Source organism: Motacilla alba, chromosome Z (assembly GCF_015832195.1).
Source record: "Motacilla alba alba isolate MOTALB_02 chromosome Z, Motacilla_alba_V1.0_pri, whole genome shotgun sequence".
In the NCBI taxonomy this organism is placed as follows: domain Eukaryota; kingdom Metazoa; phylum Chordata; class Aves; order Passeriformes; family Motacillidae; genus Motacilla; species Motacilla alba.
Window position 1 is genome coordinate 70,366,834 of NC_052046.1, and position 14,100 is coordinate 70,380,933.

Consider the following 14,100-nt stretch of genomic DNA (forward strand, 5'->3'; position numbering starts at 1 on the left):
CTGAGTGCCATCCTGCTGCAGTGTGTATCACAGTCACCCGGAAGGACATTTCCTGGTGTGCTGAATCTCCTCTGCTGCCCTGGACAGTGGGACTTGTCCGTTGGCCTTTTGGCCAGCAGTCATCCACATTGATTCCTGCTGGCCTGTTCCTGCTCTCCTTGTTTCTTGAGGTGTTTTTACAGGGGAACATGGTGACCCAGATGGAGCATTGAAACAAGCTCTCTGTATCCCTTGTCAATCTGTTCTTTCCCTTCACTCACAGTCGATGACTCTTGGCTGACAGGGACAAGCTGTAGTCTCTGACTGCTTTGTTCTGTTTGACTTGAGGTGCAAGTGTTGACATCTCACCGTGCAGCCTGCGAAGACTACCAGCGAGTGTCTGGCCATGAAGAGCCCCAAGGCTGGCATGAGGCACAGCAACAGTCCCCAGGAGAAGTGCTGCAGGATCAGCACATCTCCACTGGCTCTGGCGCTAAACCTGCTGCCGCAGCAGCATTACCTCGAGGAATCCCTTCTGCCAAACCTGGGAACTCAAACTCGGGCAGTTTGTTCATGTCCTTGATGGAGAAGTGGTGCGTGGAGATGCTGGGTAAGTCTGGTGTATTTCTTGCTGAGGGACAGTGTATTGTGTGCAGGTGTCAGCACAGCTGTACCAAATGTTCCTCCAGAGTTTGGTGTCACAGGGCCATTTAGGAGTCCCCAGAGGAAGTGCTGTGCTCCGAGGCAGCGAGAGAGCGCTCTGGGTGTTCCTGCTGCCTCTGAGGGCAGCTTGGACTGGCTTGGGTGTGCCTGAGCTTCCCTCTCCGCTAAAGGCTGAAGCAGGGATTGTTCTTGGACCAGCAGAAGGCTGTGACCTAGCAAATGATCTAGGCAAGTCCTGTGTGCTAGTGGCCAAACTGAACAGAATTTTTAGCTTCCTAAATTCTCCTTAGACTCCTGACTTCCAACCAGTCATCAGAGCAAAGAAACTTCACAGAAATTGACTGGGTTTGGAGTTTTGACTTTCTCGTTGGGGATTTTTTTTTTTTTCAGGGGGTAACTGGTTTGGTTTTGCTTTGTTTATTTTTGGTGGAGGGTTTTTTTCTCTTTTTGGTGGGGGGTTTTCTGTGGTGTTTTGGGTTTTTTGTTTGTTGGTTTGTGGGGTTTTTTGGTGGAGTTGTTTTTCTCCATCCTCAAGGAGCCCTTCTGCCCCACATGTCTTACTGATTTCATTTTTATGACTGTTACTGTTACCACTACTACATCTGCAGTTTATTTTCCAGAGAATGCTATATTTTTGCCAATAGGAACTACTTTGAAGGAACATCAGGTTACAGGACAAATACAGGGCAGGAAGTGTTTTCCATGTGCCCCCCAAAAAAAACCCAGATACTTTTAGAACAACCTTTAATATTCTACTTTTATGTTGCTAAAGGTGTGTCCAAGAGACACATCCAAACTGCAGGCATTTCCCAGGAGAGAGCCTCCAGCCCAGACATAGTATATTCCTCAGATCCACGGCACTTTTTCACACCTGATTCCCACTCTTTCCCCTGCGTCTTTGAATCCTACCCATTGGGCCAAGCCCTGCTCAGATCAGTCTCTAGGAAAACACATCAAGTCCTTTGCAATTGTGCAGCACAAGCCAATGAATCTGCTTCTTGCCCCTAACAGCTGCCAGTGCTGTGCTCTCAGATAAGACCTGCTGGGGCTGAGACCAGAGCCCAGAGGATTCTGTGCCTACCATCGCCTGCTGGGACAAAAAGGGCACTGCTCTGCACCTTGGTGTGGCTGATCTCAAAGCCCATCCTGTTGTGTCCTGAATGGGGGCAACAGCTTGTACGGGGCTCAGGCTGCCTGAGGCTTCTTGCCTTGGCTTGTCAGTGCTCATGCTTGGGCTTTGCCAGCCTTGTTGTGCTAGCTGCCCTGTCCCTGAGGGCTGGTGGGACTGCAGAGGCTGGAGCCTTCCTCAGCTGCGAGAGGGGCATCTTTGAGCTCAGCCTGCTCATCAACATGTCAGGCTCCTGATGCTGAAAGCCCCCTCGGTATTGGTTATAGCTTGAGCTGCTCTGGTTTACCAATGGAAAGGAATTCTTTTGGCAAACTGCTGAAAGGTGGAGAAGATGTCCTTCTCTCCTGGGAATGCATCTCCCTGGCCTTTGTTTCCTGTCAAGAGAACTCTTCAAAGGACTGGACAAAATCAGTCTCTGTGCCAGCCATCTGCACTGCAGGGCTGCCTGTCCTTTTGCTGCTGTGCTTCTTGTGTTGTTAGCCAGCTGACCCCAAAGGGCTCAGAGCTCCAGGCACTGGGGCTGCTTTAAAGTCAACATCTTCTATTTTTTTCCCTCAGGGAGAATGGTGAACCATGAAAATCCCATGACGAAGTACATTGAGCTGGAAAATATTGGCAGCGGGTGAGTCCAACTGCAGTTACTTCTACACAACCATGGGCCAGGTGTTTTTCTGGTGCAATGTCTAACCAGCCTGTGAAGTCAGGCAAGAGGCAAACATGTTGAGACCCTGGGCATAGATTGGCCCATCTCTCAGTGCTGCTCAGAACTTGTGAGTGGGCTCAGAAGGCATTGTCAGAGACACCTCCATGCTGCCAAGATCTTGCCTGCATCAAGGAACAGGACCTGGAAGATCTCCTTGTCTTTCAAGTGTGGGACAGCTCTGTGTTAATTTCTTGAGCGTTTCTCTAGGTCTCAAAATCATACTACCCCACGAATGAAAAAAGAAGAATCTTGCTTGCCTGAAAGAGCAACCAACCCCCTATCAGAGCTGTCACATAACAGTTCTCAGGAACATTTCTTTCCCATGGTTTGGGGAAGGAAATGCCCCATGGTCAGGAGAGGAACCCCAGAGTTTAGAAACTGAAACCCAAGATGAAAGAATCAACTCCCTTTAGAAGCTGAAGCCCAATGCTTCAGGAACAGGCCCAGTGCCCATGCCCTTGAGAGGAAAATGCATCATCTGCCTTCTGGCAGAGCCCTCCTGCATCCTGCAGGTTTTTGGCATTTACAGCAGAGATCTCCTGGCTGGGCTGGCTTTCACTCTAAGACCTAAACATCTTCTCCTTTCTCTGCTTCTGTTTTGTTTCTAGGGGTTTTGGACAAGTGGTCAGAGCACTCAACAATGCCACAGGAGGAGAGGTAAATGTCAACAGTCCCCTCAGACTCTGCTGCTCTTGAGGGGCTTTCCCCTCTGGTGTGAGCTGTGGCTGGAGCTTTGGCTGGAGCTGTGCTGAAAAGGCACAAGAAGCACAGAGTGGCACCAGCCTGCAAAACACATTTGGGACAGACTTTGTCCTCCTCAGCTGCCCGAAGGAAGGCACGGAGGGGCAGCGCTTCCTTGCAGAGAAGGACGCGCTCACTCGCTCTCCATTGCAAAAACAAAGGGGGTGCCTTAGAGCACCTCCCTGTTCTTTGGGGCTACAGAGTCCTGAATTCTCATTTCTGCCTGCCAGCAAATACTTCTGAAAGTTACTGGTAGTTCCTTAGCCACCTGCAGTGCTGCACTTGGCAACTGCACCTAGGGAGAGACCTGCAAGGCGTCCCTAAAAGCCCTAAGCCCTGCCCACAGCCCAAGATGGATCCACAGAGGATTAAGGCATGGATTACTTCTTCTGAATCCCATACAAAGCAGCAGAGAGCGTGGTCAGAAGTTGGGGGGGGGTAATAGTGGTCACACCACTGTTACCAAGTGGACAAGGCAAAACGTCAGTGGCAAAATGCCAGCGTCCTGTAGCTGCCCCCCAAGGGAGCAGAGAAATGGGCTGTTGCAATGTCAGCTCCTAATTCCTGCACTGCCTAATCACAAGGCCGTTTGGCACAGCTCAGCTGTGTCATCGCAGAATCACTCGCTCCATGTGCGTTATGATCTCGTGCATCCAACTTCTCACGTTACTGATCTTCCATGTCATTTCAGGTGGCCATCAAGAAAATCAATCTTCAAGGACTGAGGAGGAAGCAACTAACCCTTAATGAAATCATGATCATGAAGAGGTGTCGGAGTCCCAGTGTTGTGAATTATTTAGACAGGTGAGAGATCATGGTCTTATCCCATGAATGCGCCTTTATACACGGTAAACATGAGAGGTTAAAAACCCACTTTGGTCAGTGGCAGAAAGTAGAGCTTTTAATTCTTATTTTTTAAGACTTCTCTACTCATCTCCACTGGATGAGAACAGAGTGCATCTTGTTTGCATGTGCCTTCCCTGGCACAGGGAAGTTTGAAAATGATTCCAAAATTATTCAAAACCTGCATCAGCTGTATGTTACTAAGTCAATACCGTCAACGTTCCCTGCCTCCACATTTTTTGGGAGGGATTTTTTAAAGTTTCTTAAGTGCTGATGAACCATCCTGAAGTAGATTTCCCTGAAATCCTTGCTTCTCTTTGCCATTGCTATGCTTGCCAGCAAGACTAGGTGCTTCTTTCCAGAAACACTATGCCTGACAGGCTTTTTATCTCGGCTCTTATGAAGCTGCACTTTTCCCTTGCTGGCCATCGAAGACATCTCCTTTTTCACAGCTGTGCCTTTGTCCTCAAGACTGCACAGATTGCTAACAATGCACAGCCGAGAGGCAATGTCTGTTCCTTTGATTCCATCCTTGTCACAAAGGGACTTGGAAACGAGAAACCCGGAAGGAAAAAATCAACGTAGCCATGCATGTTTATCTCCATGCCCTTGTCTCTTTCTTTCAGCTACCTTCTGGGTGAGGAGCTCTGGCTGGTTATGGAGTACATGGACGGAGGCACTCTGAGTGATGTCATCAGCCAGACCCACCTGTCTGAAGATCAGATGGCAGCCATCAGTCGGGAGGTCAGCAATCCCATCTGTGCTTCCGAGGGCTTAGGCAGGATTGCCTGGGAAATAGGAGCTCAGGAGAGCTTTCATGTGCCAGGCTTTGTTTCGGTGTTGCTGGTATGCTATGGGCAAGTAAAAGCATCTCAAGTGAAAGGCCTGCCCAGTGCCCCTGCACTCACTGTGCTCAGTTCTTGCACTCTTATCTCCTGCTGTTGTACTCTTGCTCTGCCTCTTGTATTTGCTGTTCTCCAGCTTGCCTCCCTAAACTTTTGTCTGTCTTCACTGAATTCCTTGCCTATAAAAGCAAAGGTGCTGCTGGCAGGATTTGAAACGAACAGCAAAGGAAAAAGAGAGACTCGTTTCTCTCAGTCCTCAGCTAGAAAGGATAGGAATGCAGCCAAAATGCTCTTTACTTCTGAGCACATCCCCTGCAGCAGGAATCATCCTGGCTGGTTTGCAGGGGACAGTCTACCACAGCAGGTGCTGTTGCTCTTTCAAAAGTTGACATGCCTTTCCTCAGAAAGGTCCTGCTCTGCAAGTGTTGCAGCAGCAAGCTCTTCCTCTCAGTGGCACTGTAGTCTGCCATTACTCTCCATTCCCCTGGGGAATCTTTTAGATTCTTTGTTTCCTTTCTTCTGTGATGAAATCACATCACTCATTTTTGCCCTCCTCTTTCTCTTTTCTCTCTCAGTGCTTGCAAGGACTGGATTTTCTTCACTTGAACCACGTGATCCACCGAGATGTGAAGAGCTGCAACATCCTTCTCAGAACCGACGGCTCTGTCAAGCTGGGTCAGTATATTCTTGGTCAGGTGAAGCATTCCAAGCATGTGGGCGTGGGGCTGCTTTGAGTTACTGCCAGCAGCTCCCCAAAAACGGCAGTGCAGGGACACCTGCTGTGAGCTGGTGACGCAGTTGCAACATGTACAGAGGTAGGACAAGGTACAAGCAGCCAAGAGTGGTGTTGCTCTGTGTGTGACCCTTCCAGAGGGAGGGAGCTCCAAGTCTAAAGCTTCCAAAGAACAAAAGCTACTGCTGGAGGCAGTGTAAAAAATGTGGGGTTTTTTTAAGTCACTAGTGCCATATTTCCTTGGCTAAAGTCCTGAGAAAACAGAGCAGGGACAGTTCTCCAGGAGATTCAACTGCACATGTTCAAACTTCTACTGGGGAATTCTTTTGCTTGGTTTCCTAATTGCACAGAATTAAAAACAGTGTTTTGCTTTCTCCTCAGGTGATTTTGGCCTCTCGACTCAGCTCACCCCTGAGAAGAGTAGACAGTGCACAGTAACCGGGACTCCGTGGTGGATGGCGCCTGAGGTGGTGATGCGTCAACCATATGGCCCCAAAGTGGATATATGGTCGTTTGGAATCGTGGGCTTCGAAATGGTAGAACATGAACCTCCTCACTGGAACCAAAGTCCTGCCTCGGTAAGGAGCAAATCCTCACTGATCCCGCTGTCTTTCTCACCTGTCCCATGTCCTGCGTGCCATTGGACAAAATCCCATTGCCATCTGCTAGCATCACTTCCATCAAGGTCCCCTCCTAAAAATGTCCCTGCAGCACATCAGCATCTGCTGTAGTGGGGGAACTCAAGCCTTCCCACAGGCAAACAACCTCCATTCAGTGGCAACACTTTCCTTTGGGTTGTAAGTGCTTCCAGTTCTTTTGTCTGTGTAGATGGCCCTAATAACAGGAACCAGCATCTTAGAACTGCGGTTCTCTTTCCAGAAATGAAGGAAGGAAACCCAACCCAACAAAGTTGCTACAACTGTGGTTTTTCGAGAGGAACCTAACCCACTGAGCAGTTTCTTCTCCCTGGGAAGCTTGCCTGAAACCTGGGCATGAGGGTGTAAAGGCCCCAGAGTCTCTTCTGCTTCTTGTGCAGTGCTGCTGAAACATGTAGTGACCGTGTTTCTCTCATAGCCCAAGCCATGTTCTCCACATCACCAAGCCAGAGCCTGGTGATGTGGAGAGCCTGCCAAACCCTCCCAGTGTTTCCTGGCACTTTCTGGGATGGGCTACCATTATTGCATTGACTTGAGTATCCAAATGAACAGAGGGTGACCATAGGGATGGCCACCCTCTCCTTCTGATTTGACCATGAAAATTTCTCTTTAGCTGCATAGTGGAAGCAGAAATTTTCAGACTGCTGAGAGACAGAGCTGCAGGTGGCTCCTGTGTGCCCAAGCAGGCATTTTCATCCCAATACATTTGTGCAGGCATCTTAATGTGTCTGTGTTGAAAAAGAGATTGTACATGTTTGTTTCCCTACCTGGGGATTAACTGATGGATTGCCTTTCTTTTCATCCAATTTTCATTGTTTTCAAGAACAATGCAAAAAGCTTGATGAGTTTTATTCGACGGCAGCTGTGCTTAAGGCACCAAGAAGCACTGCAGAGATGCCTTTCATGTCCTAATCCTTGGAATTAGTTAGTATAGTAAAGTCCCTCTTCCAAAGAGCCTGTCCTCCTGGTGTGAATCCTCGTGTTTCCTTTTTCTCCAGGCTAAACGCCTGATAGCCACAGGAGGGACCCCACAGCTCAGGTGGCCCAAGCTCGTCTCGGCTTTGCTGCGTGACTTCCTGAGCTGCTGCCTGCAGACGGACGAGGAGCGGCGCTGGTCTGCCGACGAGCTCCTGCAGGTAAATTAGGGTCTGTAGGATGGGCTCCTCCTCCACTGAAGTCCAAGGCATCAGATGAGCCCTCTTCCTCCTCACCTCCACTCTTGGTGCTCTTCAAATGAAAATGGTGAGGAATCCTAGACTGGGCTGGGCTGGCAGGGCCCTGTAAAGGTCCTCTGGTGCAATTGTCCTGCCGTGAGCAGGGACATCGTTAAAGAGATCAGGCTGCTCAGAGCCCTTTGCCACCTGACCTGGAATGGTTGCAGGGACAGAGCACTTGCAAGCTCTTGGGGCAACGTGTGCCAGTGTTGCACCATGCTCCAAGTAAACAAGTTCTTCCTTCGACCTACTCTGACTTGATCTTCTTTGTGTTTAAAAATATTCACCACATCCTATTGTAACTGGACCTGTTAAAAAGGTGTCCCCCACTTTCTTCAAAGCCACTCTGAAGTCTTGGAAAGTGGCAATGAAGTCTCCCTGGGGCCTGTTCTTCACAAAACTGAAGAATTCCACCTCTCTCCGCATTTCCTGAGAGGACAGGTGCTCTGTTTTCTGGCTGTTTCTGTCTGTTACCCTCTTTTGTAATTTGGTGGGGTGTTGAGTTTTCTCTAATGGCAAAAGAATTGAAGTAGAGCAATGCAGGGTACAGAGACATGAAACAGTGTTGGAGGAGCCCAAGGAAGCCAGTCCCAGTCAGAGATTTGGCTGTGGGCAGGAGGGGCTGTGGGGGGCTCACTGTGGGCCTCTGAGGGGCCCTGCTTTGTGCCCCCCAGCCCACTCTTAGGGGTTTCTGGCACGCAGACAGGGACAGCTGAGAGGGACTTGTCCCAGCCCCATCTGCTGCCTGGCACACTCATGCAGATGGGAACTGTGCCAGGGTTACTGCCAGGTGGTTTGGCAGAGAGGGAACTGCAGCACCCAGTGCCACTGGGCTGGCCCTGCTGGCAAGGAAGGTGCCGTCCAGCACAGGAGGGGCAGGGCATGCAAAGGTAGACACTGCTTTTTGAATTCCTGTGGAATTCAGCACAGTGCCTGTCAAAGGCAGGAACCTGTGTGAGTCATTGGAATTTCCTGAAAGGAAGAAACCCCAGGGACAGAAAGCACCATTTCTAGAGCACTGGCAGGGCAAAAATGCCAGCAAGGTGAAGACATCCCAATAAGCGGATGAGTGGGATTCTGGGCCAGGTTCTCCTGTGATGGCAAGGTCCTGCACATGATGATTGAGGAGCAGATGGTCCCGTCCTTCTACTTTTGAGGACCCAGAGCAATCCTGATTGAGCCTGTGAAGAACTGAGCTTGGAAAGTCATGATTCACTGTTCTTTGTTGTTTTGTTTTTTTTCCTGTGGACAGTATCATCCATTTGTAACATCAGCTGAGCCAACATCCATCCTGGCACCACTCATCAGCTTTCTGAAGGAGGAGACAAGAAACGATCCCGTCAAGATTTTGTCTCCATCACCAACTTAGAGTAGCATTGTAGAGTAGGATTGTTGAATGGTTTTGTAGAATAGGATTATAGATTATAGATTATAGATTATAGATTAAGAATAGTTTTGTAGAATGGGATTATAGGTTTGTAGAATAGGATTTTAGATTAGGATTGTCATTAAATAAAGTTTCTAAAATATCAATTCATTTGGAAGATTCCCCTCCTTCTGACCCCTTCAGAAATCACAATGTTTCCTTCTGAATTACCAGCTGTTTTTTACTGGTGCTAAGTCACACCTATGGCTTCTTTGGTATGGTTTGAAAGTGGGCAAGGCTCTTCTTCCTCTCCAGACCACACTGCCATTGGAATATGGCCCACTGGCCAGTTTTTGGCCCAGCTGTGGTATTTCTAGGTGAGGCAGAAAGGGCAATGGCATTTGCAGGAAAAACCAAAGGAGCAGTGGGGCAGCCAAGACATCCTGTGTGGATTCAGGCCTTCAGCTGTAACTGGAGAGCATTTGGGTTCCTGCCACTTGGATTGGTATCCCTAAGTGCAATCTCTTTGGCGGAAGGAGAGCCTTGCTCAGGTGAGAGAGCAGAAAGACCAGAGAGGCTGCTCTGGAAGGTCTCCTGTGGTGCAGAGCTGCCAGCGGCTGTGAGGTGAGAGCGGGCCCGGCCTTGCCCAGGCTGGAGCCCCAGCAGAGCCCCGGCAGAGCCCGCAGCAGCCCGAGCCTGGGCAGAGGCGGGCTGCAAGGAGGCCCTTGGAGCTGCAAGAGGCAGACGCCGGGCCCTGGTGCCTCTTGCTGGCAGCGGGTGAATCCTCTGCTCTCAGAGCCCAGGTGGCAGCTGGCTGCTCCCGAGGGGAAGCCAAGCCGTGCTGGGCACAGCTCAGACTGGAGGCATTGGCCGTCGGCAGCGTGCCCAGGAGCAGAGAAGGGCCAAGGGCAGCCCAGGGCCGGTGGCCTGGCTCAGGATTGCTGCTCTTCTGCCACCTGCCCTGGAGCTGCTGGGAAAGCTTAGCAGTGTGTGCAGCACTCTGGGCACCGGGGCACGGAGCCTGGCTGCTCGGCAGGCTGGAGCACAGGGCAGCAGCCTTCAGGCACGGCACTTCTGCCGGGGAAACCCAGGCCAGCGTCAGGCAGGGACAGCTTGGCAGGGCACATCTGCAGGAGCCAGTGCCTCACGCAGCTCTGGCAGGAAGCGCCTGCAATCCTGCACTTCTGCACTGAGCCACAGCAAAGGGGTGAGATGCAGAGTGTTCTGCAGAACTATTCAGGGCCACCAGGCCAGCCTGCTTTGTGCTCTCTGGCGCACAGCAAGCGCTCTGCAATGCAGCTCTGAGCTGCTGGGAGAGAGGTAGTAGAAATAAACAAACTCTTAGAAACAATTCGATGGAGACAAAGTCATTAAAGCAAAAGAGACCCTTCTTTTTAGTAAGGATTCAATTGAGCAGGCTGTATCTCCCTCTCCTGAGAGCCGAACATACACCCATGCCAACAAAATGCTGCTTTTTATTTCTTTTCCCAGCCTTGGGCGATCCCTGTCCCCTTTCCCGGGCTACTAGGAACCTATATTCTCTCCTTTGCTGTCTCCTCTCCTCTCCTACTTCCCTTTGGTCTGGTGTTCCACCCCTCCCCTTTTCCAGCTCACAGCAATACCCAGCAAATTAACTGCAAGAAATGTAAAACAATATAACACCACCTAGCACCAAAAACTTCCATTCTTTTTTCTAATAACCTTTTGGCTGCAGCAAAATATTACCTCCTATCTCCCAGAGGGAATTGGGGATGAGCCCGAGGCTTGTGCTTGGCCAGCAAACGGATTTGGAAGCGAGCAGAAGGCTTTCAGAAGGCACTTTGTGTTTTCTTCATTAATTTCTGAAGGAAAGACGCAATGTGGCTTCAGTCAGCAAAAGCATTTGCAAGGTGCATTGACCAAATGCTTGTGAGCTGTTGAAACCCAGGACGTTCCTCTGACTGCTCAGGATGGCTGGAGCCCCAGGCAGGGGGCTCTGAAGCCCTGGCATGCAGCCGAAAGCACCTGTGACGTGATGTTGACCCACGGAACAAATCACCAACTCTGAATGAAGAATTACAAGTCACAAAAGTTTAAGTAGCATAACAGGAGTTGTCACAGGGTGAAAAGTAGAATTCTGGGGGTTTTTAGGATGGAGGTTCAGGGTCCCAAGATGGAGGGAATTGGGCATGTCCTGACCTTCTTCTTTCTTCTTTCTAACATCCATGATTTGGGTGATGCTGGCACTTTTCAATTGGTCGAGAGTAGAAACTGACTGTCTAACACAGGTGATAGGTATTGGAACACAAGTATAAATACAGTACATGTAATTTTTAGGATCAAGAACAACACCAGCCTGGGAGGCGGGCAGCGTGCCTCTGGCTGACCTGCTGAACAGATCCCTGCAGGCCAGAAAAAGAATGTAAGAGATAAGAAACAATAAACAACCTTGAGAACTGCAGCCAAAGAGTCCTGACTCCTTCTTCGACAGCTGGGCTGGGAAAAGAGAATTTCTCCTGCATCTGAGGGTCATCCTGCTAGCGGAGACTGCCAGAGTGAGCAATTCCCAGAGAAGGACAGGGTTGAGAAAAGGCTGAATTGTAACAAATCCTGAATTCCTCTGGCTGTAGCAGACAGCGTTGAGCCCTCTATTCCCCCAGTGCGGGGATTAATGGGTGCAAATGGCTATCTTAGCCTTGAGAATGTGAGATACAAAGCTGTGTTTCGTGTCAGGTACACACAGGCAGCATGTGTACTTGTGATTGTAATATGTGTGGAAACTGATCATGGGACAATTAAAGGATGAATTCCAAAAAAATAACGGAGGGAGTAAAGCATGGAAGAAGGCCCTTGAACTTATCCTTTGTTTGCAATTAACTTTTATAGCATCTGAATTAAAGCTTTAAGGATGTTGCTGCTCGACAGGAACTTTTTGCACCTAGCTAAGCATTAAACAGCTTTGAAATAATAACCTTTTGAAGTATAATTTTAGAATATTGCTCCTAGGAAGGAGCTTTGAAAATATAAGTTTAGAATATGTGTAAAGGAAACATGCTTATCTCAACACCTTAGCAAAACAGTAAAAAGCAGCTTGAGAAAGGAAGATGAACATCAACCCAAGGATTGATGGCTTCGACCAAGGGAAGCTGGACATCACTGTTATGAGATTTATAGTCTTCGCAATTAAAAGGTGGGCCCACATCTGGAGTCTGGACCGCACCAGCTGGAAGACCTCTTTCTTCTTTCGGAAGTCGGACCCCACCATCTGGGGATACTCCTTTCTGGGGTACATCCTGAGAAAAACTAACTCACAAGAGTGTATAGAATTGTGACGTAAAAATTTGAAATAGAAACTGCTGAAAAAAGCTCATGTGCACCCCTATAAATATCTGTACGCCCCAACCATCGATGTGCAGTTGGAGGGAAACTTCCCCCACTGTACCCAGCGCTGTTTTGCTCATACTTTACCACATTAATTAATAAATTGATTGCTGCTTGAATATTGGCCTAGTCAAGCTTCTTATTTATAACAAGAATAAAGAGAGTGGTCCTCCTAAGCAGGTTTCTGTCCTTTGGTTTGCACTGCGGCAGGCTCTTGGTGGCCAGGCAGGCAAAGTCTGTCGCTGGCCGTGCCAAGGTGGCGCTGGCTAAGTGGGCTCTGGTGGCCCTGGCCACTCTCACTTTCGGCCGTGGTGGCCTCCCCTGGCAGCGGTCACAGGGCTGCTCCCGGCACAGGCAGCGGGACCGTTCCTGGCGCTGCCCCCAGGGCCGCTCCTGGCTTCGGCCGCAGCTGCTCGCGGCGCTGGGATGAGCCCCGGCAGCGTGGCCCGGCGGCCCTGATGGGAGAGAGCCCCCAGCCCTGCCTGCAAGGGGCTCAGCTGTGCCTGCAGCCCCCCTCGGCAGGCAGAAAGAAAGAGAGCTTCCTGTGCTTTTTTCCTCTCTTAAAGATGTTGACCCAGGGGCGTCACCAGCTTTTCTAATTGCCTTAGCAGTGGGCTTATTTTCAGAGCCAGACAGGGATTGGTTTTGCCTGGACTGAGAAAGCTTCCAGCAGCTCCTCAGAGAAATGCCACTTTCGTGGCTGCCTTCTGTCCTCCTCTCCAAAAAGTAACCCATGCAAAACCAACAAAAGCGGCCAGTGGTGGTCCTGGGGCTGGGGAAACTGCAGACTCAGAGAAAACTTGAAAAACTTGTGTGGAGCCATCCAAAAATCTCATGTGGCTTCATATCCAGACACACAGCTAAAGGCCAGCTACTTCTCTATTCTTGTGAACTGAGAAAGGAAGTCACAGGTGATGGGGTCTCTACTCCACATCTATTGGATGTGCATAGAGAGCTCTTTCCATTAAGTGCTGCACTACTTAAGATTGTCAAATCAGCACTTCTGTGAGCATTCGTTTTGCAAAACTCAATTTTGAGGAACAGTTGTAGACTAAAACAATGCCATATCTCTGTATAAAAATTCAATCCTATTTTAAGGAAATGAGTAGCCTAGGAGTTATCTACAAAAGAAACCAACAAGCATTGTTGAAATCAAAGATGTTACTGCTACTCCTGCTGTCTGAAATACCTTTGAAATAAATTTAACAAGACCCTTAGGACATATTTGCCGCTGTACAAGTTAAGTTTCAGAAAAATCAAATTGTGTCAAAGAAAATTCTATAAGGCGGTGAAAAGCATATCTGCATTTTCCTTATAACCTTGGAATTTTACTCCTTTAAAATGGCTAAGTTTCTAGATCAGTCTATTTGCAAAGGAACTGTTTATCCTAATAAGTTTAGATACATTTCCCCTTTGATTACAAATGAAACATTGCACCTACAAGGCATAGAGTCTTCAACCATGGTGCCCGCTACGCACAGGTGACGTTGCGCTCATTGCCTCAAACAAGGTGAGCGCAACCATAGAAATCCCCCCAGACACGTCAGCATGCAAGCTGCTATGCAACTGCACAATCACCTTCTCTCCTAAACCAAATTAGTGCCTCTATGGTTGCTTTCAGGAACTTAGAATGCTCTTTCTTTAAAACAAGCAGTGTCTTTGGATTTTAAAAGGCCACCAGTATTAAGAAAGTCTATGTTGCAGTGAAGTTGCCGTCTGTCTGATGCAGGAAGCTAGCAGGAGGCTGTCACACAGGGATTGGCAGTACTACGTACAGAGGCCTATGCCTTGGGTCTTCCTCTGCATGCTATATTTTTTCCTTGAAAGATTGATGATTTGAAATTGAATCAGAGTTAGTCAGTGAAAAT

At 49.0% G+C, this 14,100-nt stretch overlaps 1 protein-coding gene across 1 annotated transcript in view; it reads left to right on the plus strand.

The window, feature by feature from the left end:
• The first annotated feature begins 2,334 nt into the window (after positions 1 to 2,334).
• LOC119696080 (serine/threonine-protein kinase PAK 3-like) overlaps positions 2,335 to 14,100 on the plus strand; it is a 53,440-nt gene continuing 41,674 nt past the window's right edge. The window contains exons 1-7 of the mRNA XM_038125598.1: positions 2,335 to 2,393; positions 3,083 to 3,131; positions 3,907 to 4,019; positions 4,685 to 4,802; positions 5,479 to 5,578; positions 6,018 to 6,214; positions 7,291 to 7,428. Of these exons, the coding sequence (XP_037981526.1) occupies positions 2,335 to 2,393; positions 3,083 to 3,131; positions 3,907 to 4,019; positions 4,685 to 4,802; positions 5,479 to 5,578; positions 6,018 to 6,214; positions 7,291 to 7,428 (774 nt within the window). The remainder of the gene's footprint in view (positions 2,394 to 3,082; positions 3,132 to 3,906; positions 4,020 to 4,684; positions 4,803 to 5,478; positions 5,579 to 6,017; positions 6,215 to 7,290; positions 7,429 to 14,100) is intronic.